Source organism: Patiria miniata, unplaced genomic scaffold, assembly GCF_015706575.1.
Source record: "Patiria miniata isolate m_02_andy unplaced genomic scaffold, ASM1570657v1 HiC_scaffold_18, whole genome shotgun sequence".
NCBI classification, from domain to species: domain Eukaryota; kingdom Metazoa; phylum Echinodermata; class Asteroidea; order Valvatida; family Asterinidae; genus Patiria; species Patiria miniata.
The window spans coordinates 2,974,951-2,998,050 of NW_024037056.1; the positions used below are offsets into that span (position 1 = coordinate 2,974,951).

At 43.3% G+C, this 23,100-nt stretch overlaps 3 protein-coding genes across 3 annotated transcripts; 1 reads left to right on the top strand and 2 right to left on the bottom strand.

Annotated features, from left to right (window-relative positions):
* Positions 1-45: 45 nt before the first annotated feature.
* On the bottom strand, positions 46-6,586 carry LOC119724215 (folate transporter 1-like). Its single transcript, XM_038195164.1, has 6 exons — positions 6,395-6,586; positions 5,338-5,681; positions 3,394-4,120; positions 2,663-2,855; positions 1,920-2,061; positions 46-1,354 (listed from the first exon to the last, which is right to left on the bottom strand). Exons 2-6 carry the CDS (start codon positions 5,671-5,673, stop codon positions 1,121-1,123), a joined length of 1,632 nt encoding a protein of 543 aa, XP_038051092.1. The 5' UTR covers positions 5,674-5,681; positions 6,395-6,586; the 3' UTR covers positions 46-1,120.
* Positions 6,587-6,804: 218 nt separating this feature from the next.
* Positions 6,805-15,451, top strand: LOC119724216 (zinc finger protein 425-like). The gene is made up of 9 exons (XM_038195165.1): positions 6,805-6,981; positions 8,338-9,692; positions 9,881-10,003; positions 10,385-10,568; positions 11,195-11,415; positions 12,483-12,641; positions 12,973-13,065; positions 13,967-14,084; positions 14,526-15,451. Exons 2-9 carry the CDS (start codon positions 8,361-8,363, stop codon positions 14,648-14,650), a joined length of 2,355 nt encoding a protein of 784 aa, XP_038051093.1. The 5' UTR covers positions 6,805-6,981; positions 8,338-8,360; the 3' UTR covers positions 14,651-15,451.
* A 369-nt stretch (positions 15,452-15,820) lies between these two features.
* On the bottom strand, positions 15,821-23,074 carry LOC119724218 (ferroptosis suppressor protein 1-like). Its single transcript, XM_038195168.1, has 7 exons — positions 22,942-23,074; positions 20,748-20,953; positions 20,137-20,372; positions 19,426-19,627; positions 18,863-19,012; positions 18,272-18,475; positions 15,821-17,899 (listed from the first exon to the last, which is right to left on the bottom strand). Exons 2-7 carry the CDS (start codon positions 20,926-20,928, stop codon positions 17,727-17,729), a joined length of 1,146 nt encoding a protein of 381 aa, XP_038051096.1. The 5' UTR covers positions 20,929-20,953; positions 22,942-23,074; the 3' UTR covers positions 15,821-17,726.
* Between the last annotated feature and the right edge of the window lie 26 nt (positions 23,075-23,100).

The following is a 23,100-nucleotide window of genomic DNA, read 5'->3' on the forward strand; positions in this document are numbered from 1 at the left end:
GTTGGAAAAATACAGTTTTTCTTGAAAATATCAGCACACCAGGAGCCACGATTTTACAGGATGCTTTAGACTGTCATTCCCTAACAATCAAGTAAGGTATTTCATGATAATTTGATCATTTCTTTTTTTGATGTTTGCAAATGTTGTATCTTCCCTTTAAATGGTAGTACGAAACTTTGTTCAATCTACAGTCTGCACCGTTACAAAAATTAGTTAACTTATTTCCAGTTAGATAAAATACAATTGCAGTAAAAAACAATAACTTAAAGAAATAAATTGAATAGGAAGTTCAGTCACTTTAAAATTTCAGGTAAGGCAGTTCTTTTTGCAGAAAACTATAAAAAAAAAACTGCAGAATTTTCCGTATCGATTCCGATTCTGTCTAGAAGCCATCGTTCTGAATCAACACAAAATTTACTTTGTCAAGAGGCATTGACAAAAATCAAAAACTAATGACATAATGGCGCAGTGGTTACTTTCTTCATCTTCCACCGCTATGGCCCGGGTTCGATTCCTGCCCTGGTCCACCTGTGGATCGGGCTTTCAGCTCCTACCTGATTCCGTGGGTTTCCCCAGAAAATACTTCCAGGGTTTTCCTCCCACCTCTAAAACTGTAATTTGTTCTCATTGTCTTCTCTCCACAGGTTACTTCAGGCTTTCGAGCTACAGTGTTCAGGGCACTTTTGAGGAATCCCTGGTTTCATTAATTAATTACCAGAAGGAAATAAAATGGCATAACAGTAGTAAATAGCTAATGTAATCATTCTAAGGACGTGAACATTTACAACATTAACTTTTTGAGGTGTCTTCAATAAGATATCTGGGGACTTGAAAGTGGGTACTTCTTTTATTCCTCAAAACAGGGGAGTCACATTTCTGATTCTAGGAATCTAGGCTATGTCCAAATAACGTGGCTACGGCTCGCAATTATACATGAGCCTATGGGAAGTGAGTACAGCCACTTCCCATAGGCACGTGTGTTACTACTAGTTGTAGCCATTTCCTTCAGATACAGCCCAATCTTAAAACCAGTTCTTTTCAATCAGTGTGGATCGCCCAAGCTTACTCAACGGTATAAAACAACTAAGATGGCTCCTCTAGCTCATTTAAACAACTGCTTTCAAACATCACTTTCGTCGCCAGCGTCGCTGTCCTCATTGCGAAACTGGCGGTAGCCAGTCTGGTCTCCTTCCTCCACCAGCACAGCTGGCTGCTGCTGCTGATTGTGATGCGTGGGTCGGGACTCCAGACGGGCGCGCCAGGCAGCCCGCCAGCCATACACCGATATGGAGTAGACTGCCTTGGCGCAGAATGCGCAAGCTAGGACGAAAAAGTAGCCGCCGTAGACAATGAACTGAGGAAGGAACGAGGACAGAAAAGTCAACTCAATTAAATAGATTTTGAATGAATTTTGCCTGAATAATAAGGTTAAATTCAATGTAAATTGTTCTTAATGTTAAAGTTGAACACAGAAAACTTGTGATGGTTTTTGAATGACTTGTGATGGGCTTGTGATGACTTGTGATGGACTTGTGATGACTGGTAATGGGCTTGTGATGACTTGTGATGGGCTTGTGATGTCTTGTGATGGGCTTGTGATGTCTTGTGATGGGCTTGTGATGACTTGTGATGAGTGTGACGACTTGTGATGGGCTTGTGACTTGTGATAGACTTGTGATGACTTGTGATTTACTCGTGACTGGACTGTTCTGATATGATGACTTCAGATGATTTGTGATGGGGTTGTGATGACTTGTGATGGGGTTGTGATAACTTGTGATGGGCTTGTGATGCCTTGTGATCGGCTTGTGATGGGCTTGTGATTTTCTTGCTGCATCTAAATATACACAGGGATTCACAGTTTCATAGTTATCTTCTAGTTTGCTTAACGGAAAATTGAGAGCCAAATATCTTGTTACCTGTGTATTTGCAGGCGTGTTCAATGTCCGGGAGTCCACTACGATAAACGTCAAAGCAGACCCAAGTGCTAACGCGATGAACATGTTCAGGCCGAACACGAGAGCGTAGCGCTCTAGGGCAAGCTGCTTAGCTATCTGGTATCTGCAAACAAATCCAATACACATAAAATCAACAAGGATGAAACTTTCATAATGCAATTTCATTCACATTGTGTGCTAAGTGTACATTAGTTAGGTTGCAAATATTTGCCAGAACGTGTATATGCTTAAGACCAGCATTGCATCATGGATTCGTGGGCGAACATTACCAAAATATGCCTTGGCAACACATGGGCTGGCTTGCCGTAGTATGCAATGCCAAACGAGTGATTTTAGCGTTCCTTGTAATATGAAAAAAGCGAGGAAAAACCTCTTCATTTCTCATGCATGCAAAAACGTTAAAGGTGGGCGGGACTTGTGGCCAAAGTTGGTCGGGGCTTGTGGCCAAAGTGGGCGGGGCTTGTGTCCAAAAGTGGGCCGGGCTTGTGGCCAAAGGTGGGCCGGGCTTATGGCCAAAGGTGGGCAGGACTTGTGGCTAATTGTGGGCGGGGTTTGTGGTCAAATGTGGAAAGGGCATATTGCCAAAGGTGGGCGGGACTTGAGGCCAAAGGTGGGCAGGGGTTCTTGTGGCCAAAGGTGGGCGGGACTTATTGCCATCAAAAAACGTTTCCAGGAACGAGTCGTCGTGGAGCTTTTCCACTTACGTTGCTATGGTGATTACCAACTGGTAGGAGGAGCGAAAGATAATGTAGAAGGCATAGCACAGCCAGATGTTGCTGGTGACTCCCATGACGACCAGAAGAGCGGCTTCTAGGAGGGAGACCACGCCTAGCAACAGCTCGCCAAAGTGGTGCCAGTCCATCCGCACAAACATAATCAGGAAGGCCGAAACAGCTCCTGGAAAGGATTAGGCCAAGTACAAATTAACCTGTTTGTTGTCCAAGCCCACTTCCGATTTTCCATAGCCTCCTCTTTTGTCCTTTAGTTTGTTTCCATTAGACACAAAAGTATCAACAAAAGAGTCGAGAATATGGAAGAATCCATCCGTCATTTTGGGAAAAAGGGCCTTCCTTTTTCAAAAAGCATGGGCCTTAATTATTATGCTAGAGGATGACAAGGGGGCCTATGGTGCCTTAATGAAAAGTTGTTGTGTGCTCAGTGAGATGTATATTGTAACAATAAATTTAAGCAAGTTTCGTTCTTTTGAGGTTAGCATGCCTTTCGTGATTTCTGCTTACAGTCCCTCTGAAATAAAGTTTCTGTCAGCAGAAAATTGTGTGCTCAGCAGCGCTATGAAATCTGACCTGTAGAACTTTGGTGCTCTCTTTATTACTATCTTATAAATATAGGAATGCTAGTGGTTTTCTGCACAGTCAAGCACCGGTTGTTGGCAAAAATCTTCCAAAATTATGGTTAACGTTATCCATTTTCTTACCCATGAGGGTCGCCACAGCTTCAACTGCACCGTTGTACACGTCCGTGTTCATACCGCTGTTCCCTGGTTTCTCGTAAATGATCTCCCACAAGTTCTGGACGTAGTTTCCGACCTGGAAGTTGCCGCAGGTGGCGAAGGCCCACCAGAGGGACCACTTCAGGAGGTCGAAGTTCCCGTAGCAGCTCTTGAAGTCGCTCCACATCTGGGTGAAATTGCTCTTGCAGCCCCTGACGGAACGCTGGAACCACGTGCCTGGTGGATTCGGAGGATTTGGGTCGTTATATGCTGGGGTTGGGAATTCGGAAGCATCTTTGCTTTGATTGGAAGAGTTTGGCGGATCGTGTTCCACAGGCGGGGTAAGAGCTGTGTGGTTTAGCTCTTCCACCCCTGTGCCATCTTGCTGGCTACCCGCAGAGGGGTCAGGCTCCCCAGGAAGTTGGTCGCGAGCATCGCCGCGGTGGAAGTACAGCGTCTGGCGGACGCTGGGAAGCGCGACGGCCACGACCAGCGACAAGACGACGCTGGTCATGGACACGGCGTTCAGACCGTAGTACGTGGTGGCTTTCAGTGAGATCAGGAGCTGTCCCAGGGCGCCGGCGACAAATCTGCCCGTCAGGAGGGCCGATCGCGTGTAGCTGGACACTCGCTGGAACTGCTCCATTGGAACAGCGGCGAAGATGTAAGCATAGTAGGCAATTTCAGTGGCAGTTGCGAGTCCGTACATACACTGAATCAAGAGAAAGGGAAACAAATTTTTTTTTTTTACCAAAACTATTATCTCAAACTTCTGTTAAAAAAAACAATTCCCTCCATCAGCAAACTGACTTAGAATGAGATCCTTGGCACATGGCCCATGTACGTGTATACAGGTATGTGGCTTCAATTCTGACTAGAAACGAAGACACTGACAAATTTGGGAGACTGCCAAGGTACTCTGTGGCTGGAAAGCTCAGTAGGGAGAGAGCTGGAATGTTTTTTTTTAGAGGTTGCAGGTCCAAACCCCACTCCAGTTGATTTCTTTGTTCAGACTTCTATAGAAAATTGTGGTGGTTAGCTTCATTTCAGGTCCTGAAGTGGTTTTTGCTTTGATTGCCTGCATAATGCATCTTTGCGTGGTTAATGGGTCCATCACAAGTAAATTATAAGTCGAGTCACAAGAAAAACACAAGTCAAATCACAGGTAATCATACGTTAAGTCACAAAAAGTCACAAGTAATTGTCAAGTCACAAGTAAAACATAAGTCACGTCACATGTAATCATGAGTCAAGTCACAAGTAATCATAAGTCAGGTCACAAGTAATCATAAGTCAGGTCACAAGTAATCATAAGTCAAGTCACAAGTAATCACAAGTCCAGTCACAAGTAATCACAAGTCCAGTCACAAGTAATCATAAGCCAAGTCACAAGTTATCACAAGTCCAGTCACAAGTAATCATAAGCCAATTCACTAGTAATCATAAGTCAAGTCACAAGTAAAACATAAGTCAAGTCACAAGTAATCATTAGCCAAGTCACAAGTAATCATAAGCCAAGTCACTAATAATCATAAGTCAAGTCACAAGTAAAACATAAGTCAAGTCACAGGTAATCATAAGTCAAGTCCCAAGTAATCACAAGTCCAGTCACAAGTAATCATAAGCCAAGTCACAAGTTGTCACAAGTCCAGTCAAAAGTAATAATCAGCCAAGTCACAAGTAATCATAAGCCAAGTCACTAGTAATCATAAGTCAAGTCACAAGTAAAACATAAGTCAAGTCACGAGTAATCATAAGTCAAGTCACAAGTAATCACAATTAAGTCCAGTCACAAGTAATCACAAGTAATCATAAGTCATGTCACAAGTAACAGAGGATGAACAGTTGCAAAGAAATGTCTTGCGCCTTGACTTTGGACTGGATGACTTGTGAAGACTTGTGATGGACTCGACTAGAACCATGTCGTACCTGCATGAGTACCATCTGGGGCACCCCTTGGCCCCACAACAAGATCGCCCAGGTCCCGATATACGCCAACCCCTCGAAGACCACCACCGGCTTGTACCGGAAGAGGTCGGTGAACAGAAAGACGGGTACCAGCGCCAGCATGTATGAGTACGTCCAGTACGGGTAGACGACGTTGTCCAGGTCCCCCTCCGTGATGTTCTTGACCTGGATCAGGTAGGGGGTCAGGAAGGGCTCCGAAGGGCGCATGGCTTTCAGGAAGCCATACAGGCAGATCAGAACGGTGGCCAGAGCCCAGCGACGGGGGTGATGGTACTGGTAGTAGGCGAGAAGTGACATCTTGGAATCTATGGGGTTACACAGGGAAAGATAAGAATCAGGGGCCCACTTAATTATTATTATAATATTAACGCCAGGGAATAAATATGTGCTTGACGGATTTAAACAAGTCCGTTTAAAACCAGCTTGGGGCCTGGACGCTGATATTAATGGCCCAAGCCGAAGACCACAGATAAGTAACCTGTCCCTATTCTATGGCCACGCACTGGAATCAACTCTGTGCTAAGGGCCATACAAACATGACAAATGTGAGCACAAAAAGATGGAAAAATTACGGCATTTTTCGTGGAAATTATATTTCAGCCTGATACTCGGCATGGCGTGCAGGGGGGGTTCTTCACTCTTTTTCATCAAAATTAGGACCTGCCAATGGTTCCTTTGCTAACTTTGTGAATTAGCCACCATGGCCACTCTTAATTTGCACTTGTCAAGTGCAATTTTGGTGAAAAAGTGTGATATTATTATAAGCCTTTGGTAAAAGAAGCCCCATGGGCTGGCAAGTAGCAGGCCGAATTTCCATGAACAAATTGTCATATGCATTATGATATGACCAACTTTTTGTGTATGGCCCGGCTTTATAGCACAGGGACTGCACTGCCTATTCCCCCCCCCCCCCCCCCCCCCCCCCCCCCCGCAGCCATTGGGCTCCCATACAAATACGACACTTTCCACTCAGCATTCATAAAAAAGTCTGATGAGAAGTTTTAAACTTTTTGCTCACGCTATCAACGGAATCTCTCGTCAGCTGTTGCCAAACCTAAACCTGAGTGACTGATTGATAGCCAGTTTGTAATTCCAGGACAACCAAACCATTCGATTGAAACTGAAAGCTCATCAACATAATACAACAAAACTTTTGTTCCTGCAGTGCACCGATCAGCTGATGATGGGGTACGGGTCCGTAAACGTAGTAGTGCGCCCTCATAAGTTTTTATTTCTACTCCGCGCGCAAAACACGTGCGTATGAGTTCTATGGACGGCCACCTAACATAACACAATAATAATTTGTATTAATCTCTTTAGTTCATATATCACGCAGGCAGTCACATTTATTTTTTTTTGTCTGTATGTTGCATCATGCAGTGCATTGTAGGAAAAATTTGTACTAGATGAAATACAACAAATAATTTTCACGAAACCATCTTCGGACGAAAGTGCGCCTTTTAATGTTCCCACATTTGCCGACCATATAATTAATGTATGTGTTTGTTGGTGGCCAACATCCGGGTCTTTCTGTAACTGGGCGCTTCCAAATCCCGCCTGCTGCAGAAGAAATTGCACAATATCTTCACCATTTTTGCCGTTAAGGTAAAACATTTCATACTTTTTAATTATACAGAGCCATGCGTGATTTAACGTAGCCCATCAATACAGCAAAAATTGATGGTTTTGTGAGAAGAATCGCTCATTACTGGTGAAAGTTTGTTTGTTCGTTATTCATGTCCGTTACGAATCAAAATGGCGACTCCCACGACTCGTAAACAGAACACAAACATAACAGAGACAGAGTTAACGTTACACTATATAATGAATGATGGTTTTGCTTGTATTGTAAGTTGTATGATTGACTGCGAGTGCGACTGTAAACTCTATACTCAGTTTACTGCAATCCTTTCGAGAAAGGCAAGTACGGGCCTAGTTGTTTCAAACATGTCAAAGCGCAAACCCTGGCCTGCCCTGGCCTGGCGCCGCGGTGCACCGATGGTGGCAGAATAAAGATAGAGGGCGCCCTAATTCGGGGTGGCGAAAATGCCCTCTATGGCCCTACTAATCACTCATTATTAAAGACATTTTCCCATTGCATTGGCCTATATTTGGCAGCATTGTGTACACATTTTCTGCAAAATTTAATTTACTCTGTAGGGGTCAACTACATCATTTACATGTAGCCGAGTATTTGGACCCAACTTATCGCCTTTTTAACATTCGGACATGGTCTGGCGAGTATCGCCAGACCATGTCCGAATGTTAAAAAGGCGATTCGGACATGGTCTGGCGAGTATCACCAGACCATATCTGAATGTTAAACAGGCGATAATTTGGGTCCAAGTTACTCCAACTAGGAGTCAACATGAGTAAAAAAAAATTCAGCACAGACAACATCGTCAAATAATATTACTACTTTAGTTAGTTTTACTTTTATAACTAATTTGTTTCGGTCAAAGTCTATACACATGATCAACATGTGCATGTTGAGTCACTCGTGATTATTTGAAATTGGTCTGAATTGTTTTTCCTGCATCAAATTGCATGTTTCATTTGTTTGCATTTTCTTCATCATATTTTGAAAATGGCGTCTGCACACCCGCGCAGTATTCACGACAGAGCCCTCACCGGTAAACGGTGCATGAAACTTTTCATCCAGATCGTAGGTAAACCTTAGTACCTCCATTTTAATCATCAATCTCTACTTAATACTGTGGCTGTTTTTACATATTTGAGGGTGAATAGTCTGATGTTTTTGTTGACAAATGGTTGGGTCGTTAATTATTTGAAACGTCATGTCTGACATTCAACTTGGGCCCCACTATCACCAGACCGTGTCCAAAATACCAAATGTTGTTAAAACGGCGATAAATTGGGCCCAAGTTACTTGGCTAATAGGGCTATTGTATGCATTTTATTATTTCCAAAAATGTTTTCTCTCTTTTTTTCACTGTGTAGACGCAACGGTAGAGACCAGCATCATGTCGGTCAAAGGACATGACACAGTGTCACTGGGAGATACCAACATGCCAGACGGAGAGGACATGGAAACGAGTGCAGAAGCGGAACACCTCAACAATGCGGTGGCAGACACTGGCCAAGAAGTTACACGGAAACGCAGGACAGGCGGAATGAACGAGGCTCAAGAAACTGTGGAGCAGCACTCACCCCCAGTAGACACAGACGATAGCTTGAAGAAAATCGAGGACGCTAGTTTAAGTGACAGGTCTACTGCTGTTCCTCTCTCACTGACTGTGACCAAGGAAAGCTTGGGTCTACAGGATTCAGCTGATTCATTGGTGGCAGATGCGGGATCCAGTGTACCCCACTCGACTCGCATTGAGATCCGCCTCAAAGAGGACTCTACCGATTCACACGGCACAGAGATGCATCCCACACCTGAGGTGGACGTGCCGGATACCAGAGTCTTAAACCTGGAGGTCAGTTGCTCAAGCGATGACAAGGCTCCGGAGGGCGACAAGGCAAACGTTTACGCCGTCCTGTACTCCTGCAACAAGTGCAGTTTCTGCACCAGCAAACTGAGCGAATTGAAGCTGCATGCGCAGACTGAGCGGCACGAGAATGAGACGGGAAAGGAAGGTGAAAGTTCCAGCAAGGACTCTGGCGAGGCAATGAGGATCCAGTACGCCTGCACCGACTGCTCCTTCAAGTCGGAGCGCTTCCACACCTACCGGGAGCACCTTCTCACCCACGCCAAGATCGGCGAAAAGGAGATGTTCAAGTGCATGGACTGCGACTACAGCACCCGCCACAAGTACAACCTCAAGACCCACCTCAAACGGCACGCCAAGATCGGTGAGCTGTGCGAGGACGAGCTCTTTCGCTGCCCGAAGTGCGACTACGTGTCGCCCTACAAGCACGACCTGATGACGCACACCAAGAAGCACGAGGCGGAGAAACCCTTCCGGTGCAGCCAGTGTGACTTCCAGAGTATCTACAAGCACAGCCTGATCCACCACGTGCGCTCCAAGCACGAGCGGCTGCGGCCGTTCAAGTGCGACCAGTGCGACTATTCCTCGGCCCGCAAGCAGGACCTTCAGACGCACATGGGGCGCCACGCGGAGGAGAAACGCTTCAAGTGCGACCGCTGCACTTACGCCACCCCTTACCGAGTCAGCTTCAAGGCCCACATGGACCGGCACATGGGTAACAAGCTCTTCAAGTGCGACCAGGAAGGGTGCGACTTTGCCACCACCACCAAGCAGAACTTGAAGTCTCATGAGCTGAGACACTCCACGGTGAAGCCTCTGCAGTGTACCTTTTGTGACTACACAGCAGCTCATAAACAGCAGGTAATGACCCAAACCCTCTTGGGTATTTTGCTAAAATCGCTGCTTGTCTAAATGAAAAACCTGCTCAGTGTAACAAAATCCAAATCAGTAATCCTTTGCAATTTTCTGCCAAAGAGCAATCTTTAAAAAACAAAAAGTATAAAAACCCAAAAGCAAGACTTTCATTCCTGGGTATTCTCATCTGCTAGATGGTCAACCATGAACAGAAGCACGGCGTGACGGACCGGCCTTCCAGTACCTACAGCTGCCTGTCCTGCGACTACACAACAGCACACCGGTACAGCCTACAGCGACACATGAACCGCCACAAAGTAAGTAAAGTCTGTCACGAGCCAATGTGGCCCATCAGGCCAGCATTTATCTCCGGTTTCAGAAGCATGAAACGACTGAGAATATTTATATTCCCCCTAGTCCACCACAGGTTACTCCCCAGCTAATTATGTCAGTACCCATTTATACTCCTGGGTGGAGAGAGGCAGGTGGGGGTGAAGTGGCTTGCCCAGGGACACAACTTATGGCCAGCAGCTGGATTCGAACCCCTGACCCTCTGATCATGAGTCACAAACCCTAACCACTAGGCCACACTCCCCCTAGGTAAGGACGCACTTTTACACGTTTAAATTTAAACAAACAAACATGACTAAATGTTTTACTAAAATGTTATTAAACTTGGATTCCATCTTTACCTGAAGGCCGATCGTAAAATGCCGGAGAAGGACTACGTATGCGAGGAGTGTGGTTACTCGACGGGCTACAAGAACAGCCTGAAGCGACACATGGCCAAACATTCTGACGTCAAGCCCTTCAAGTGCGGACACTGCAACTATTCGGCCATCAACATGACCCAGATGCACGTACACATCGCCAAACACACAGGTAGCTTACAATTTTTCGGATATTTTGGGGATCACTTGCTGCTACGGCACATGCAGGTCGATGGCGTGTGAACAAAGAACAGAATTTTTGAGCCAGCAGTGTAGGCCTGGAAAGCTCAGTCAGTAGAGCACTGGTGTATTCTGGAAGTTCTCTTTGATAACTAACTCAAGTTGATTTCTAAATTTAAATTTAACTCTCCTTAAAAGTAAATGTAGTCAGCTCCTAAGTGGTTCATGTAATATTTTCAGTAGTCAGACCATCACAACTAAGTTATACTTGGCAAAGCACTATTACGTCATATCTTTAGTTTTGTATTCCTGCAGCACTGAAAATAGGGTCTGCTGTCAAAGTTGCATTGATTAAGAAATGGCTATTCATGACACCCGATTAAAATGCGCTGGGCATTTTCTCCGGGATCTCTCCCAAATCGTCTAGTGTGCAAGAACCTGGTGGCATATTCTTTAAATAAAAATAAATAAGAGTTGCAAAGTTTTAACGGCTTGTCTATCATCCTGAATCCTTCATAATCCTCCAAAACTGTTAAGTGAAATGTGATGGATACGTCTTTGACTCATAAACCTAGTTCACAGCATCATTCCAAGTGGATTGTTTTCATCTTTGCGTAGGCATCAAACCGTTCAAGTGCGACGTCTGCGACTACGCCACGGCCAACAAGCAGCACCTGGTGGGCCACATGGCCAAGCACTCCACGGTCCGCCTCAACTGCCCCAAGTGCAGCTTCTCCACGGCCTGGAAGCAGCGGCTCAGGGCCCACCTCAAGGCCCACGAGATGGGCCAGCTGTTCCAGAAGAAAGTCACGACCAGCACCGGCATCCAAACGAGCAAGGTTAGGGAGCAGATCTACGGATGAGACATTTAACCTGTCGGTCCCTGTACCGCTCCAACCTGCCCTGGTTGTTACTCCCTGTGGCCTCTGAAACCGCCCGAGCACTGAACGATTTTATAAATTTGTCAGAAAATAAAAACAGTTTAACCCTAAGCACCCCAAGTCCATCAAAATCCAGCCCCCAATTTCGGTCGATTTTGGGTGGCTTGGTCCAGAAGGCCTGGTGTGACTAAATATTGATGGAGTATGATGGACTTGGGCCTAATGGCCTGAAGCAGTGCTAGGGGTATCCGATTGATTTTGCCTAGCTTTCTGTACTGCTATTGTGACAAAAGCCATGTGTAGCAAGTCCATGAATGTCAACCAGTTGCGTCAGTGGTGGATTCCGTTATGTCTTGTACATTTTTGTATTGGACGCACAGTGATTGATGGATTTTGATGGACTTGGTCCAGTTCCTAGTAAAAGACGTTAGGGAGTTGGGGTTAATATAGGTGTTAATGGGTTAAAAAAAATCAAGATCCGTTCACTTAATCTGCCGTACAGTTTTAGTTGACAAAGAATCGAGGATTCGTGTAAACATTTTTTTAATTTACGAAGCATTAGAAGCATGTTTGTACCTAATCACATCCTGGGAAGTTTAATTTCTACATGTGTAAAGATTGGTAGCCATCTATTAAATCAGTTGGATGCATTGTATACAGTTGTGTTGGAGATGCAATATCGTCACAAATTTAGCCATTGTTGAACGATGTTTCTTGATCAAGTTTGCCTGTGTTATGTAAATGAGGTCAGACAGAGGTCACATGAAGGAGTAGACTGGATCCCTGACTTCTTATAAGTATATGTGAACAGGCAGTAGTCACAGGAACAGACTTGAGTCTTGACATCATACATGTACATGTACCTATCAGGTCAGGCAGTTCCTGCAGAAATAGATTAAAACTTGAGGCAAGAGGTGTTTTCAATCCAAAATAGCAGCTTTTATGTCCCCAAAGCATCCGACTTATTTGTAGAAGGATGTTGGAACATACATTTTTCTTAAGATTTGTGATTTTTCTGTCGTTAGATTCTGTACACCCTGCCGGGGTCGTCCCAGGATCAAGGAGATGAGGCGACCATGATCGCAGAGAGGAACAACGCCCTGAACGAGATCTCGAATGCTATCGAGGCATTCCACTCCTACAGCCTACAGGTGGAAGTAGCATCCAACCAGGATCAACATCAGGTACAGACCACTCTGGGCACACCATCAATTCTATCACGAAGGCCCCCTTCAATGGCGAAAGCATTGTGCTAGCTATTGTATGGAGCTAGTGCTCCATTGCTGGGGGCCTCCGGGATAGCACCGTGATTCTGTGCAAGGATCAATCTGTTGGGGGAGGGGGTGGGATTTTTAACTTCTTTTATAGGTGTTGAGAGTGCAACAATTGCTTTTTTTGGAATTCAGAATGCAAGTCGAAAAATTAATGCTTACATATGCATCACAGTGGCACACATAACTGATTTTCTTCTTAGGTGATGAGAATTATTTCTGTTTTTAATTGTCTTGTGTTCAGGGAAATGGAAACACATCTTCTGGTGGCCAGGGGGAAGGGTCTTCAAGTCAAGAGGCAGACGAGAAGAGCAAGTCCCAGAGATCTGTGGAACAGGTAGGGGAGTGCGCCTTTTTATTGGACGCGATACGCTCAATAGAAATAAACCTGATCTAACCCAGCCATGGGCAGGGATTCAGTGGGGGGGGGGGGGGGGGGGGGGTGCCAATGGCGATGTCCCCACCCCAAATAATTTCCCTAAGTGCATATAAATTTCAAGGAAATTTTCCTAAATCTGTATTATATTTTCCTGTTCACTGCATATTTCGTATTTAAACACGTTTCATGTGAATGACTGTGGGGAATTTAAAATGTGTATGATGTATGTTTATATGCATAAAATACGTGTTTGAATAGCACCAGTAGAATCAGACATTGTACAAACACCCCCCCCCCCCCTCCCGACCCTCGCAACCAACCCCAGAGTGAGACTCGAACCCACAACCGTCTGCTTACTAGTGCAGACATTTTAACCTTTACTCCCCTGGCATTTTTGCCAGGATGCAACCTCAATCCTGCAAAATCCTACTGCCTTCATGTAGAATACAGCCCTAATCCTCCAAAACATCCATTATTTCTTGAATGTGGTCCCTGGAGGGGTGACCACTGCCTCAATCCTGCAAAATCCTCCAGCAGTCACTGTCAATATGTTGAGGCAGAGCCAGTGACATCCTGGAGCAGTGCGGAGGATTTCAAGTATAATCTAGGCCTCAATGTATGCACGGCTGAGCATAAACAACACAAGGTCCGGCCCAAGACCTTGACACAGTGCATTCTCCAAATCAGCCGCACATTTTTGCCATATATGTAGCCCCAATCCTGCAAAATTCTCCATTTTGCAAAGAGGATTTGGATGGGTTAGGTTTAATATTAGTCAAGAGGCAAAACCTTATATTGAAACATCTCAATTACACAAACAATTCCAACCGAAAACTCATTCTGTATCTGGGATTACCAGGTTCATCTGGTGGACGAAGATGGCAACAGAGTAGCCGCTGCCCTGCAGTGCGTCAACGGCGAGCAGTCCATCGAAGTCGCCCTCAAAGATCTACAGAAGGACGGCTCCCAAATCTTTGGTAAGTGACACCGAGATTTCACCTATTCATTGACATGTTAAGATCTTCACAAAAAAACATTGGTGCTCGAGCATAGAAGCGTAAATTCAAGCATAGAAGCATAAATTTAAGTGTGTAGCTGTGGGCCAATAGTTACGGTGTTCGACTCGTGTGCTGCGGTACATCGGTTCGAATCCTGATGGGGAACATGGTGCTTGTGCTCTTGAGCAAGGCACTTTACCATTATTGCTTCGTCCTTCGGATGGGACGTAAAGCCGCAGTCCCGTGTGTTGTGTAATGCACGTTAAGGAACCCAGTAACACTTGTCGCTAAGAGAAGGGGTTTGCCCCGGTGTTTCTGGCATTGGCTGCAATATACACTGCAGCACCTTGTAAACCCTTACAAAGGTGCTACACTACTTAACGGTCTGTGTTTAATTGTACGTTATTTGTTGGCACACAGTGTGGAAACAGACAGAAGAAGCCGCAGATAGTCAACAGATCAGTACGGCATCGCCGCAACAATCCAGCGTCGAGTCTGAGAGCGACGTATCGCTACTGGTCATTGATGAGATGAAGGCGGTGTGAGCGCCATTCAGACAGAAGCATGGTTCCAGATAGTCTAAGTGCTAGACGTTGTTATGGTTCGATACGCGATAACCCGCGAGAGGACGTTATCACGACCAACCATATCATCCACGAACCGTCATTAACTACGTCTAGGCCAATTCCTATATTAGTTGTGTCATGCGCGCACCTGTTCGGCCTAATATATGCAAAACAGCTCATAGTAGTTCCGAAGCAAACTCTTACATTTCTTCCAGTAACATGAAAAATGCAGCAAGACGTTTGTGCAACTTCGCTGGTCAGCTCTTTTGTTGTGCATAATTGCCTGCAGAAGTCGCGCATGCATATTAGTCTCCCCCATTTTTTTTGGGGGGGGGAGAGTTTATGAATTGACCTAGACGCTGCTACTAACGGTTCGTGGATGATATGGTTGGTCGTGATTATTGCGGATCAAACCATAAGAATGTCTAGTACCTAAAAGAAGCGGAAATCGTTGGGACCACTTTAATTTATGCAATTTAATGAAAGGTTGATGACTGAACCACTTTGCGTTGTCTGTCCACGACCGGATTTTTGATTCATGCTAATGCGCACGCCTAGTATATGCTGAAGATTTCTGAAAATACTACATATATATGCACTTCATAATTTGTGGATATGTTTATTTCCACGTATTCATGGTTTTTCTCTTTAAAATTTAGTGGAAAGTTTGTTTGTTTCATTCCCGTAAACTTTGATTTGCCGTATGCCCTGAATTTTTGTTTTGCTTCGTTTGTCTGCTGAAACATGGCAAGTGTGAATAAATTTATTTTTCTATCAGATGATTTTGTATTCTATTGTCATTGTTTCTTTGGTGTTTAATGCTAAATCATTATTATCCCACCTACAAAAGCATTGAGAAATTTGATTGGCTACTTTACTGCATTTAGAGAATGATTTCGATTTCTGCTCAAGATTAATTGTTCCGCGTGTTTCTCCAGTGAGATCTGAATGAAAATGTGTACGGAATGGGGAAATTCCTTTAATTTTTTTTTTTTAACCATGAGTTTTTGCGTGTGAAGAAGTAGAATACATAAACTGCACAGTGTTAAAGGCTAGTGTAAATGCTTTACTGTTTGATAGACTGTGCACAGAAAAATCATTCACATTCACAGACCAAAATATGAATTACAAATGACGATAATTACAAAATACTTCAATCAGTTGGATCCACTTTGTGGCAAATTTAATCCTCAAGGTTTTAATTACAAATTAATGAACAGGACATAGTGAAAGACAAAAGCAAAAGTTTTTATCTACTTTTTTTTCTGGCAATATTTTTTTCTGGCAATATTTTTTGTCTGCGTAAAACGTTGGCACAATTGGTAACAATATGCTAAATACATGTACATACCCTTTTAAACACATTGCTACCTGTAAAAATAAAGTTTGAGATTAAAGCAAGACTAAAAATACCAATTATTAAATTCTAACAAAAATTTAATTTAAGAATCCTTGAATTCCTTTCTTTTTTCCCCATAAACAGTGAATGAGCAAATGTAAACAACTACAAAATATACTACTGCAATGCTAATGGAAAGAAGATCCCTTAAGATTTTTTAAAAGCAATGTTTAAATGCATGATTATTTTTATAGAAGAAAATAAATGTATTGGCATGTTACCCGAAAAGACGGGTATATTTCAGAAGTAAACATGTTATGAATGCACAGCATTGGCAGTTTCTGATATTAAGTACTGACCTTAAAGTACAAAAAAATAAAAATATTTTACCATGTATGTGCTTATGTTACACATGCATTCAACAAGTTCAATGCACGTGATAATGACCATCATAAATTCCTGAAACAGTTTACCCATTCCTATTGGTCGAGAGCCTGTCACATGGGTGGTTTTAAACTACTGGCAGGTTTTAAAAACTTTATTTCTGCACCGCTGCATTCTGCGCCAATCTCCATATAAGGAGATTTTTAGTACTACGCGTGCGAGGCACATACCATAAACATGACCAGAAGGGTGTTTCACACAAAACAAAACGAGGTAAAATCGTTGCACAAAATTGTTGGGAAATTGTTAATTCTTGAGTTGTTTGGACTTTTCACCGAAAGGTATAATGAATGGGAATAAATTTGTGCTTGGCCAGTATTAAACAAGTACATTTAAGACCGGCTAGGAGCGTGGTCATGGATAAAGGCCCAAGACGAATGTCAGTTTTAAACATACTTGTTTCAAACCGGCTAAGCACATATATATTTCCTAAATTACACAGCACCTATTAAGACAGCAACTAAGCTCAAATTGCGCAATACAAAAATAAAATGCATCAATGCTCTAGTACATTCACTTCTAATAAAGACTGTAATTTCAACATCTATTATTATTTATTTATTATTATTGACTTTTCAGGGCACAAATTTACATATTTTCTTACTCTCATGATAAAAAATTCCATCTCCGTGGATCTACACTAAAACATCAATTTACAATGATAAGAATGAGGCATATATTTAAGCTATAACTAAATCAACCTACAAAACATATTTCCAGTACGTATGTACGTACTGCTTTCATTAGTATTTGACACTCGTTCAGACTTGCATTCCACTGTTGCACTGAGCAAAATTATGCCTTACATTTAGATTAAGCTCGGTGTTTGAAAAATAAACCCTCCTAGTCTTCTGCACTTCACCAAACTTCCAAGTTTTTTTGCTTAACAATTTGCCCACAGAGTTAGCACCTACATTTCAAATTCCCTTGAGGTAATCTTCTGTGGAGTATGGACTTCAGATCCTTGCGCAATTCTTTTGTGCGGTTATATCAAGCCAGATTCGGTCATGCTTCACTGCTCTTCACAGTGACATTTTTTTTGCAGTGACTCTGTGTGTGATGACGGGCAGAGTGCACTGTCCGAAACGTTCCCCCCCCCCCCATTCTTTTCAGAGCCTCCCAAACTCACAAAAAGAGATTTGTCACATGTTGCTACCATATTTCTTTAGGTCGACCTGAATCGTTTGACTCAGGTCGACTTGAATCGTTCCACATTTTTTTTTTTTAGTTCGGCCCGACTCTGAAACGCAAGTCTGAGAAGAATTTCATTTCTTAAACCTCGGCATCCCCTGCTACCGGCACCTTCTGTTTCATCTCGCCCCAGTACTTAGAGACAAACAGATGACTGCCCTTCATTTTCCGAGAAATGAAGGAACCGAGGACAATCGAATCCTTCTGGAACATTCCGCCATCTCGTCCGACAGGCACCACCATCAGCGTCCCAGCTGAAAGCAAAAAAGGGGATAGACTAAGAAAGCGTATTTTACGTCAAAGCCAATTGTCTGTTTTTACAACTTTGGTGAGATTTGAGTTAAGCCACAACCGCAGAGGCTTAAACCTTGCATAAATATTGATAAAGATTGCTTCCTGAATTTAATGATTTATTTCTTCCTGTCCTTTCATCTTTGCCGTAGCCCAATAATTTTTGACTCGCCAGCCGGGCTACTTAAGGAATACTTTGACGATCCCACCGCTGTTTGACTAGCATTTGGCTAGTAGGGTACCACTCAAGTTGAACCCTGTATATACTAATAAATTACACCTGTGAGAGGAATAACCCATTGAAACAAACAAAAACATTGGTCACCGTAACTTACGTGTTTTCCAGGCTTTCAGCTCCGTCTTTCCCTGCGCCAGCAGCCGGAGATTACGGGCGACCAGCTCCCCGTGCCATCCCGCCAAGTAGGCCAGCTTGACCGGGTCGGCGTTGCAGCAATCGCCGATGGCGAACACGTCATCCAGACCCTCCACCTGAAGGAACTGGTTGACCTTGAGATGACCAGTCTCCTCCATGCAGTTACCTTTAAGGGTTTCCAGAAATTGAGTTTTGAAACAAAACATGTGTGGGGGGGGGGGAGGGGAGGGCCAAGTGTCCTTGCAGCCGAAGCTGAATTGCGAAGGACACAGCTACAATATGGTCAAGCCCAAGGCATGTAAAGGTGCCTTTTTGCATCCCCCTTACGACCCATGTCTTACAACAGAGCACAGCCAAAGAAGTGCTGAGTTTTGTTGCGGACGTAGGAAAACCAGAGAATACGGAGATGAATTTGTGAGAAATAAAGATTTCGGAGAATTGTTCGTTTTAGTAATTTATCAAGACGCAAGACAAAAGAAAGACGGATACTCGTCACATCTTACTATATTTTTCCATTTTGAATATCAAGTGGAGAAAAAAATTTGCAATTTACTCAGAGAGGTAGCGTAAGCTGAGGAATTGCAAGGCACTCCGACGCACACCAGTACCAGGTCTGCTTCAATCTCTGTTCCCTTGTCGGTCTTGACGGTGCATCTCGACGAGCCATCTCTGGGCAACTCGGACAGATTGGACACTTTCTCGCCTGAAAAAAAAATAATAAAAGGAAGTTCTGATCTTAGAGATAAGCTGTCGACAACCTGAGATACTTTATCTCAGAATGCATCTTGAAGGTAAATGTCGTCATCTTATTTTTAAGATGTCATCATCCTGAGCTAAAAAAATGTCAGGACCTCAACAAGTTGGACGACACTTCCAGAGCTTCGCAGTTTACTGACCATTATGCTATATGATAAAGAATTTGTGGTTGTTTTACGTGAAAATAAGCCCAACTGTCTACTTTTCAATGCACGACGTTGTTGCCAACCAAACGCTTGCCTATAAACAATAGTGGCCAATTTGGGGCAAACCAGATGGTCACGTGGTACTTAGACGTCACACATCTGACTTTATTGGCTTAAAACAGACCTTAATTAAGTTCTTTTAAATTGTTCTTACCTAGAACAAGCTTGACGCCCTTGGCCCTAAGTTGATCATCCAGGCCTTTCCGGAATTTCGGGGCCAAGTCCCCCTCCACCAGATAGTCTCTGGAGTGGACGATAGTCACCTGCTTGTCCGAGAAGTCTGTGGCAATCTCGCCGGCCATTTCGACTCCAACGGCCCCACCGCCGACAACCACGATATCTTTACTTGCCTTTACCTTGAAAGATATTGACAGGGATTGGAAAGAAAAAAAGGGGAAAAAAATAGAAAATATGGAAATAGACTACTGGTAGATATTATTATAGATTACTGATGTGTCCCTTGAATTCAGCTAGAGTTGCGCTGTTCACAGCGGCCGAGGAGAGTGAGTTCCAGAGTTTAACAGTTGACACGAAGAAGGAATCTTGGAAGGCCCTAGCTTTGGGACTGACTTGAATGAATTTTTGGTTGTTTCCCCTTGTATCTCTGGTATTAGGCTGAACATAGTTGTGAAGTGGAATGTCGACCAACCCATTTTTCATCTTGTAGAGCATACATAATTTCTGTTGATTTCTTCTGTTCTGTAGTGTGTCCCATCCCAAGTCATCCAGAAGTTCAGTTCCCGTATCCCTTTGGTAGTTTCCAAATACAACTTGGCAAAGCTGTCAACTTCACCAGACTACACGCATTTTAAGCAGGTTTTTCACACATTCTAGGGTTCAAAAAGAGTACTAGATTATGAGCTACCTTCTGCAACATGTCCGTGTACTCCTTGATATAGACACTGGAGTCTTCTCCACCAGCGATTTTGGCTGGGAAGGGGCCCTTGCTTCCCGACGCTATGACGAGGTAGTCGTAGCTGACCTCCTCCCCTCCGGCTAGCTTGACCTTCTTTGCCGTAGGGTCAACAGCCTCCACCGTGCCTCGTTTGAAGTTCTCTCCAAAAGCCGGGGCGTAGGGGATGAAGATTTTCCGGGCAAAACCTGCAAAAGTGGAAAATTCTTTGCTATTGCGAAAACTTCAGATGTTTGGCTGGGCACGGTATTCACAAAATATCTATATGAAGAAACTTTGGATCCTTTTCGCTCCTTTTCACAACAATGGTCGGCCGACCATCGTTGGAAATTCATACAAAAATTCCACTTTTTTATGAAAATAACAGCACACCAGGTGCCATGATTTCACAGGATGCTTGAGACTATTATTCACTTACAGTCAAGTGAGGTATTTCATAATAATTTGGTGGTTTTGTCTTTTGATGTTTGCAAATGTTGTGCATTGCCTTTAAAGCTACAAATGACCTAATAATGAAAAAGTGAGCAGGGCGTTCCCATAATTTCAATTTTTGTCATACTTACCATCTTCGGTGCAGGATCTCAGTGCACCCAGACAATGATGGAAAGCTTCCTTGGGATCAATCAAAGTGATCTTGCACTTTCCCTGCAGCTTGAGGGCCACGACGGTGCCGCCGTACCCGCCGCCCACGATCACCACATGCTTCTCCCGAAGCGCCGCGTCACAGCTTTGCGATCCACCCATTGTTGGGTTAGGTTTTTAGTTTCGGCTGAAAATTGAGCAAAAGGATGAAAAAATTCTTAATAATGATTGAAAATTTATGAAAAAGTTGGGCAACAATTCAGTTTTGATATATTCACATCCACCATAGCTACAATGTGTAGGCGTATTCCTTGTGCCTACGTGCATCATGGCCTGGAAATATTGCCAACAATGGGCGACAATTACAATGTAATAAAAAATAGATTGTGCAGAGTCATGCGAGTCGGCACTCTTTGTAATATGGCCTCTGTATGGTTACTTTTTGACCTTCCCTCTGCATCATGGGTATGGATGACAAACAAGCCGTGAAGTTTATGCACAACTAGTCAAGCGTAAAGGGTCCGTGAAATGAATTTTTCTGAGGAACACATTTTGTTCACCTTTCTACTCCTCTTAAAGGGAATGTACATCATTGGCTTTTGCTGTAATTTTCAGAAATGAACTATTTAAGGGGTTAGAATAATAGATCAAATTTTGTTACACTGACATGTTTGAATTTTTTTCTTCGAAAAAGCTGGAAAAACCAAGAAAAACAAAAAAACGTTCAAGTAGTCTGGTTCCCTGACTCCACTAAAGATAAAATGGATCAATTTCCAGATGCTGGAAAATTGTAAGGTAAGGGAACAAGTCTAGCTGGCCTGCACCCGTAGTAAACAAAATTTTAACTGAATAAAAAATGGTAAATTTTGAGCAGTAGTTGCACAATAGTTGGGGTTTTCCAACGGTGGTCGGCCGACCACTGCTGGAAACAGATACTAAAATGCCATTTTCTTGAAAATGACTTCACACCAGGTGCCATAATTTTACAGGATGCTTTAGACTGTCATTTACCAACATCCTAGGAAGGGAATTTGTAAAAACTTGGCAGTTTTATTTTTCAATGTTTGCAAATGTTGTATCTTCCCTTTAAATGTGTGAAAAATATTTGACATCCCTTTATGGAAAAGTGCACTTCTATTATTAACAGTTAAATTTATTGATTGGTCAATAATGGCAGGGATATGTCATATATTATTCAATCATAGGCTTGTATTTAATAGTAAAAGTACTACTAATGACTAGTATGAAACTGGTGTATAAAAATATTCCCCAAAACTGTCTTTGTGAGTTTGTTCTATTTTTAAAATGATTTTATTTAAACTTCCTATGCAAAAATGCGAAAAGAACATCATGAGAAGAAATCAAATGAAAGCTGTCACTTTGTTGCAACATTCTTTCCCATGGGTCCATTCGCTCGTACGCCCCGCCCTGGGCGCTGGGATATTCTGATGAATTCACGCTCTGATTGGTTGGATTTTGCGAGACCTGTGACCTTCGTGTCATCAAGGTCATGACTCTGCAAGGTTTGAAACGGCCATTAAGACTGATTCATTTAATACTCTTTTATTCTAGTTTAGAGATTTTTGTTTTCGTTGAAAAGCATAATAATGTAGGAAATTATATAAAACTTATCTGTGTTGTAAATTTACAATTCCCGTCACTTGCTCAGCATGCTCAGGCTCCGTTTCGAATCACGAACGGGAAACACAATCATTCATGGTCCACAATGAAACAGAAATCACCTCCAGTATGGAACGTGTGCATTTCTATATGGGCAGTTTTCAGATAGCATTTGCGCACATTGAACAGCTGCAGCCAGATGCTTTATACATATATATAGGGGCCTACAGTACATGTAGTCATACTACTACTAGGCCACTTCCTTCACAAGATTCTGTCATGTCTGTGAAGCTCATCAGAGTATTCCCAGCGTCCTGTTTGCAGGGCGGGGCTACCGGTACGAGCGAAATGGGTCCACAGATTTGTGCACAAATCGCCTGGAAGTGGAATGTCATGTTTGTTTACACAAACATCACTGGCCGACAGTGACTGCCGGTTCGTGCTATTAATAAGTAAAGAAAGCCCGTAAATGACATATTGTCCTATCATAAACTAGTCACGGACTGTTTATTCACAACATTCCATTCTTCGGAAGTTTTACTAGGCCTACCGTACCTGAAAAAGTGAAAGTTCCTCTGCGTCTGAGTGAAAAGCTGGTTCGTCTGCACTGGACTGGCAATTAGTAGGTCTTGTACCTAGATATTTACCATAAAGTTACCAAGGTATACCTGACTAGTCTGGCGTCCATTTGTATTTCACGGGAATGAACACAAC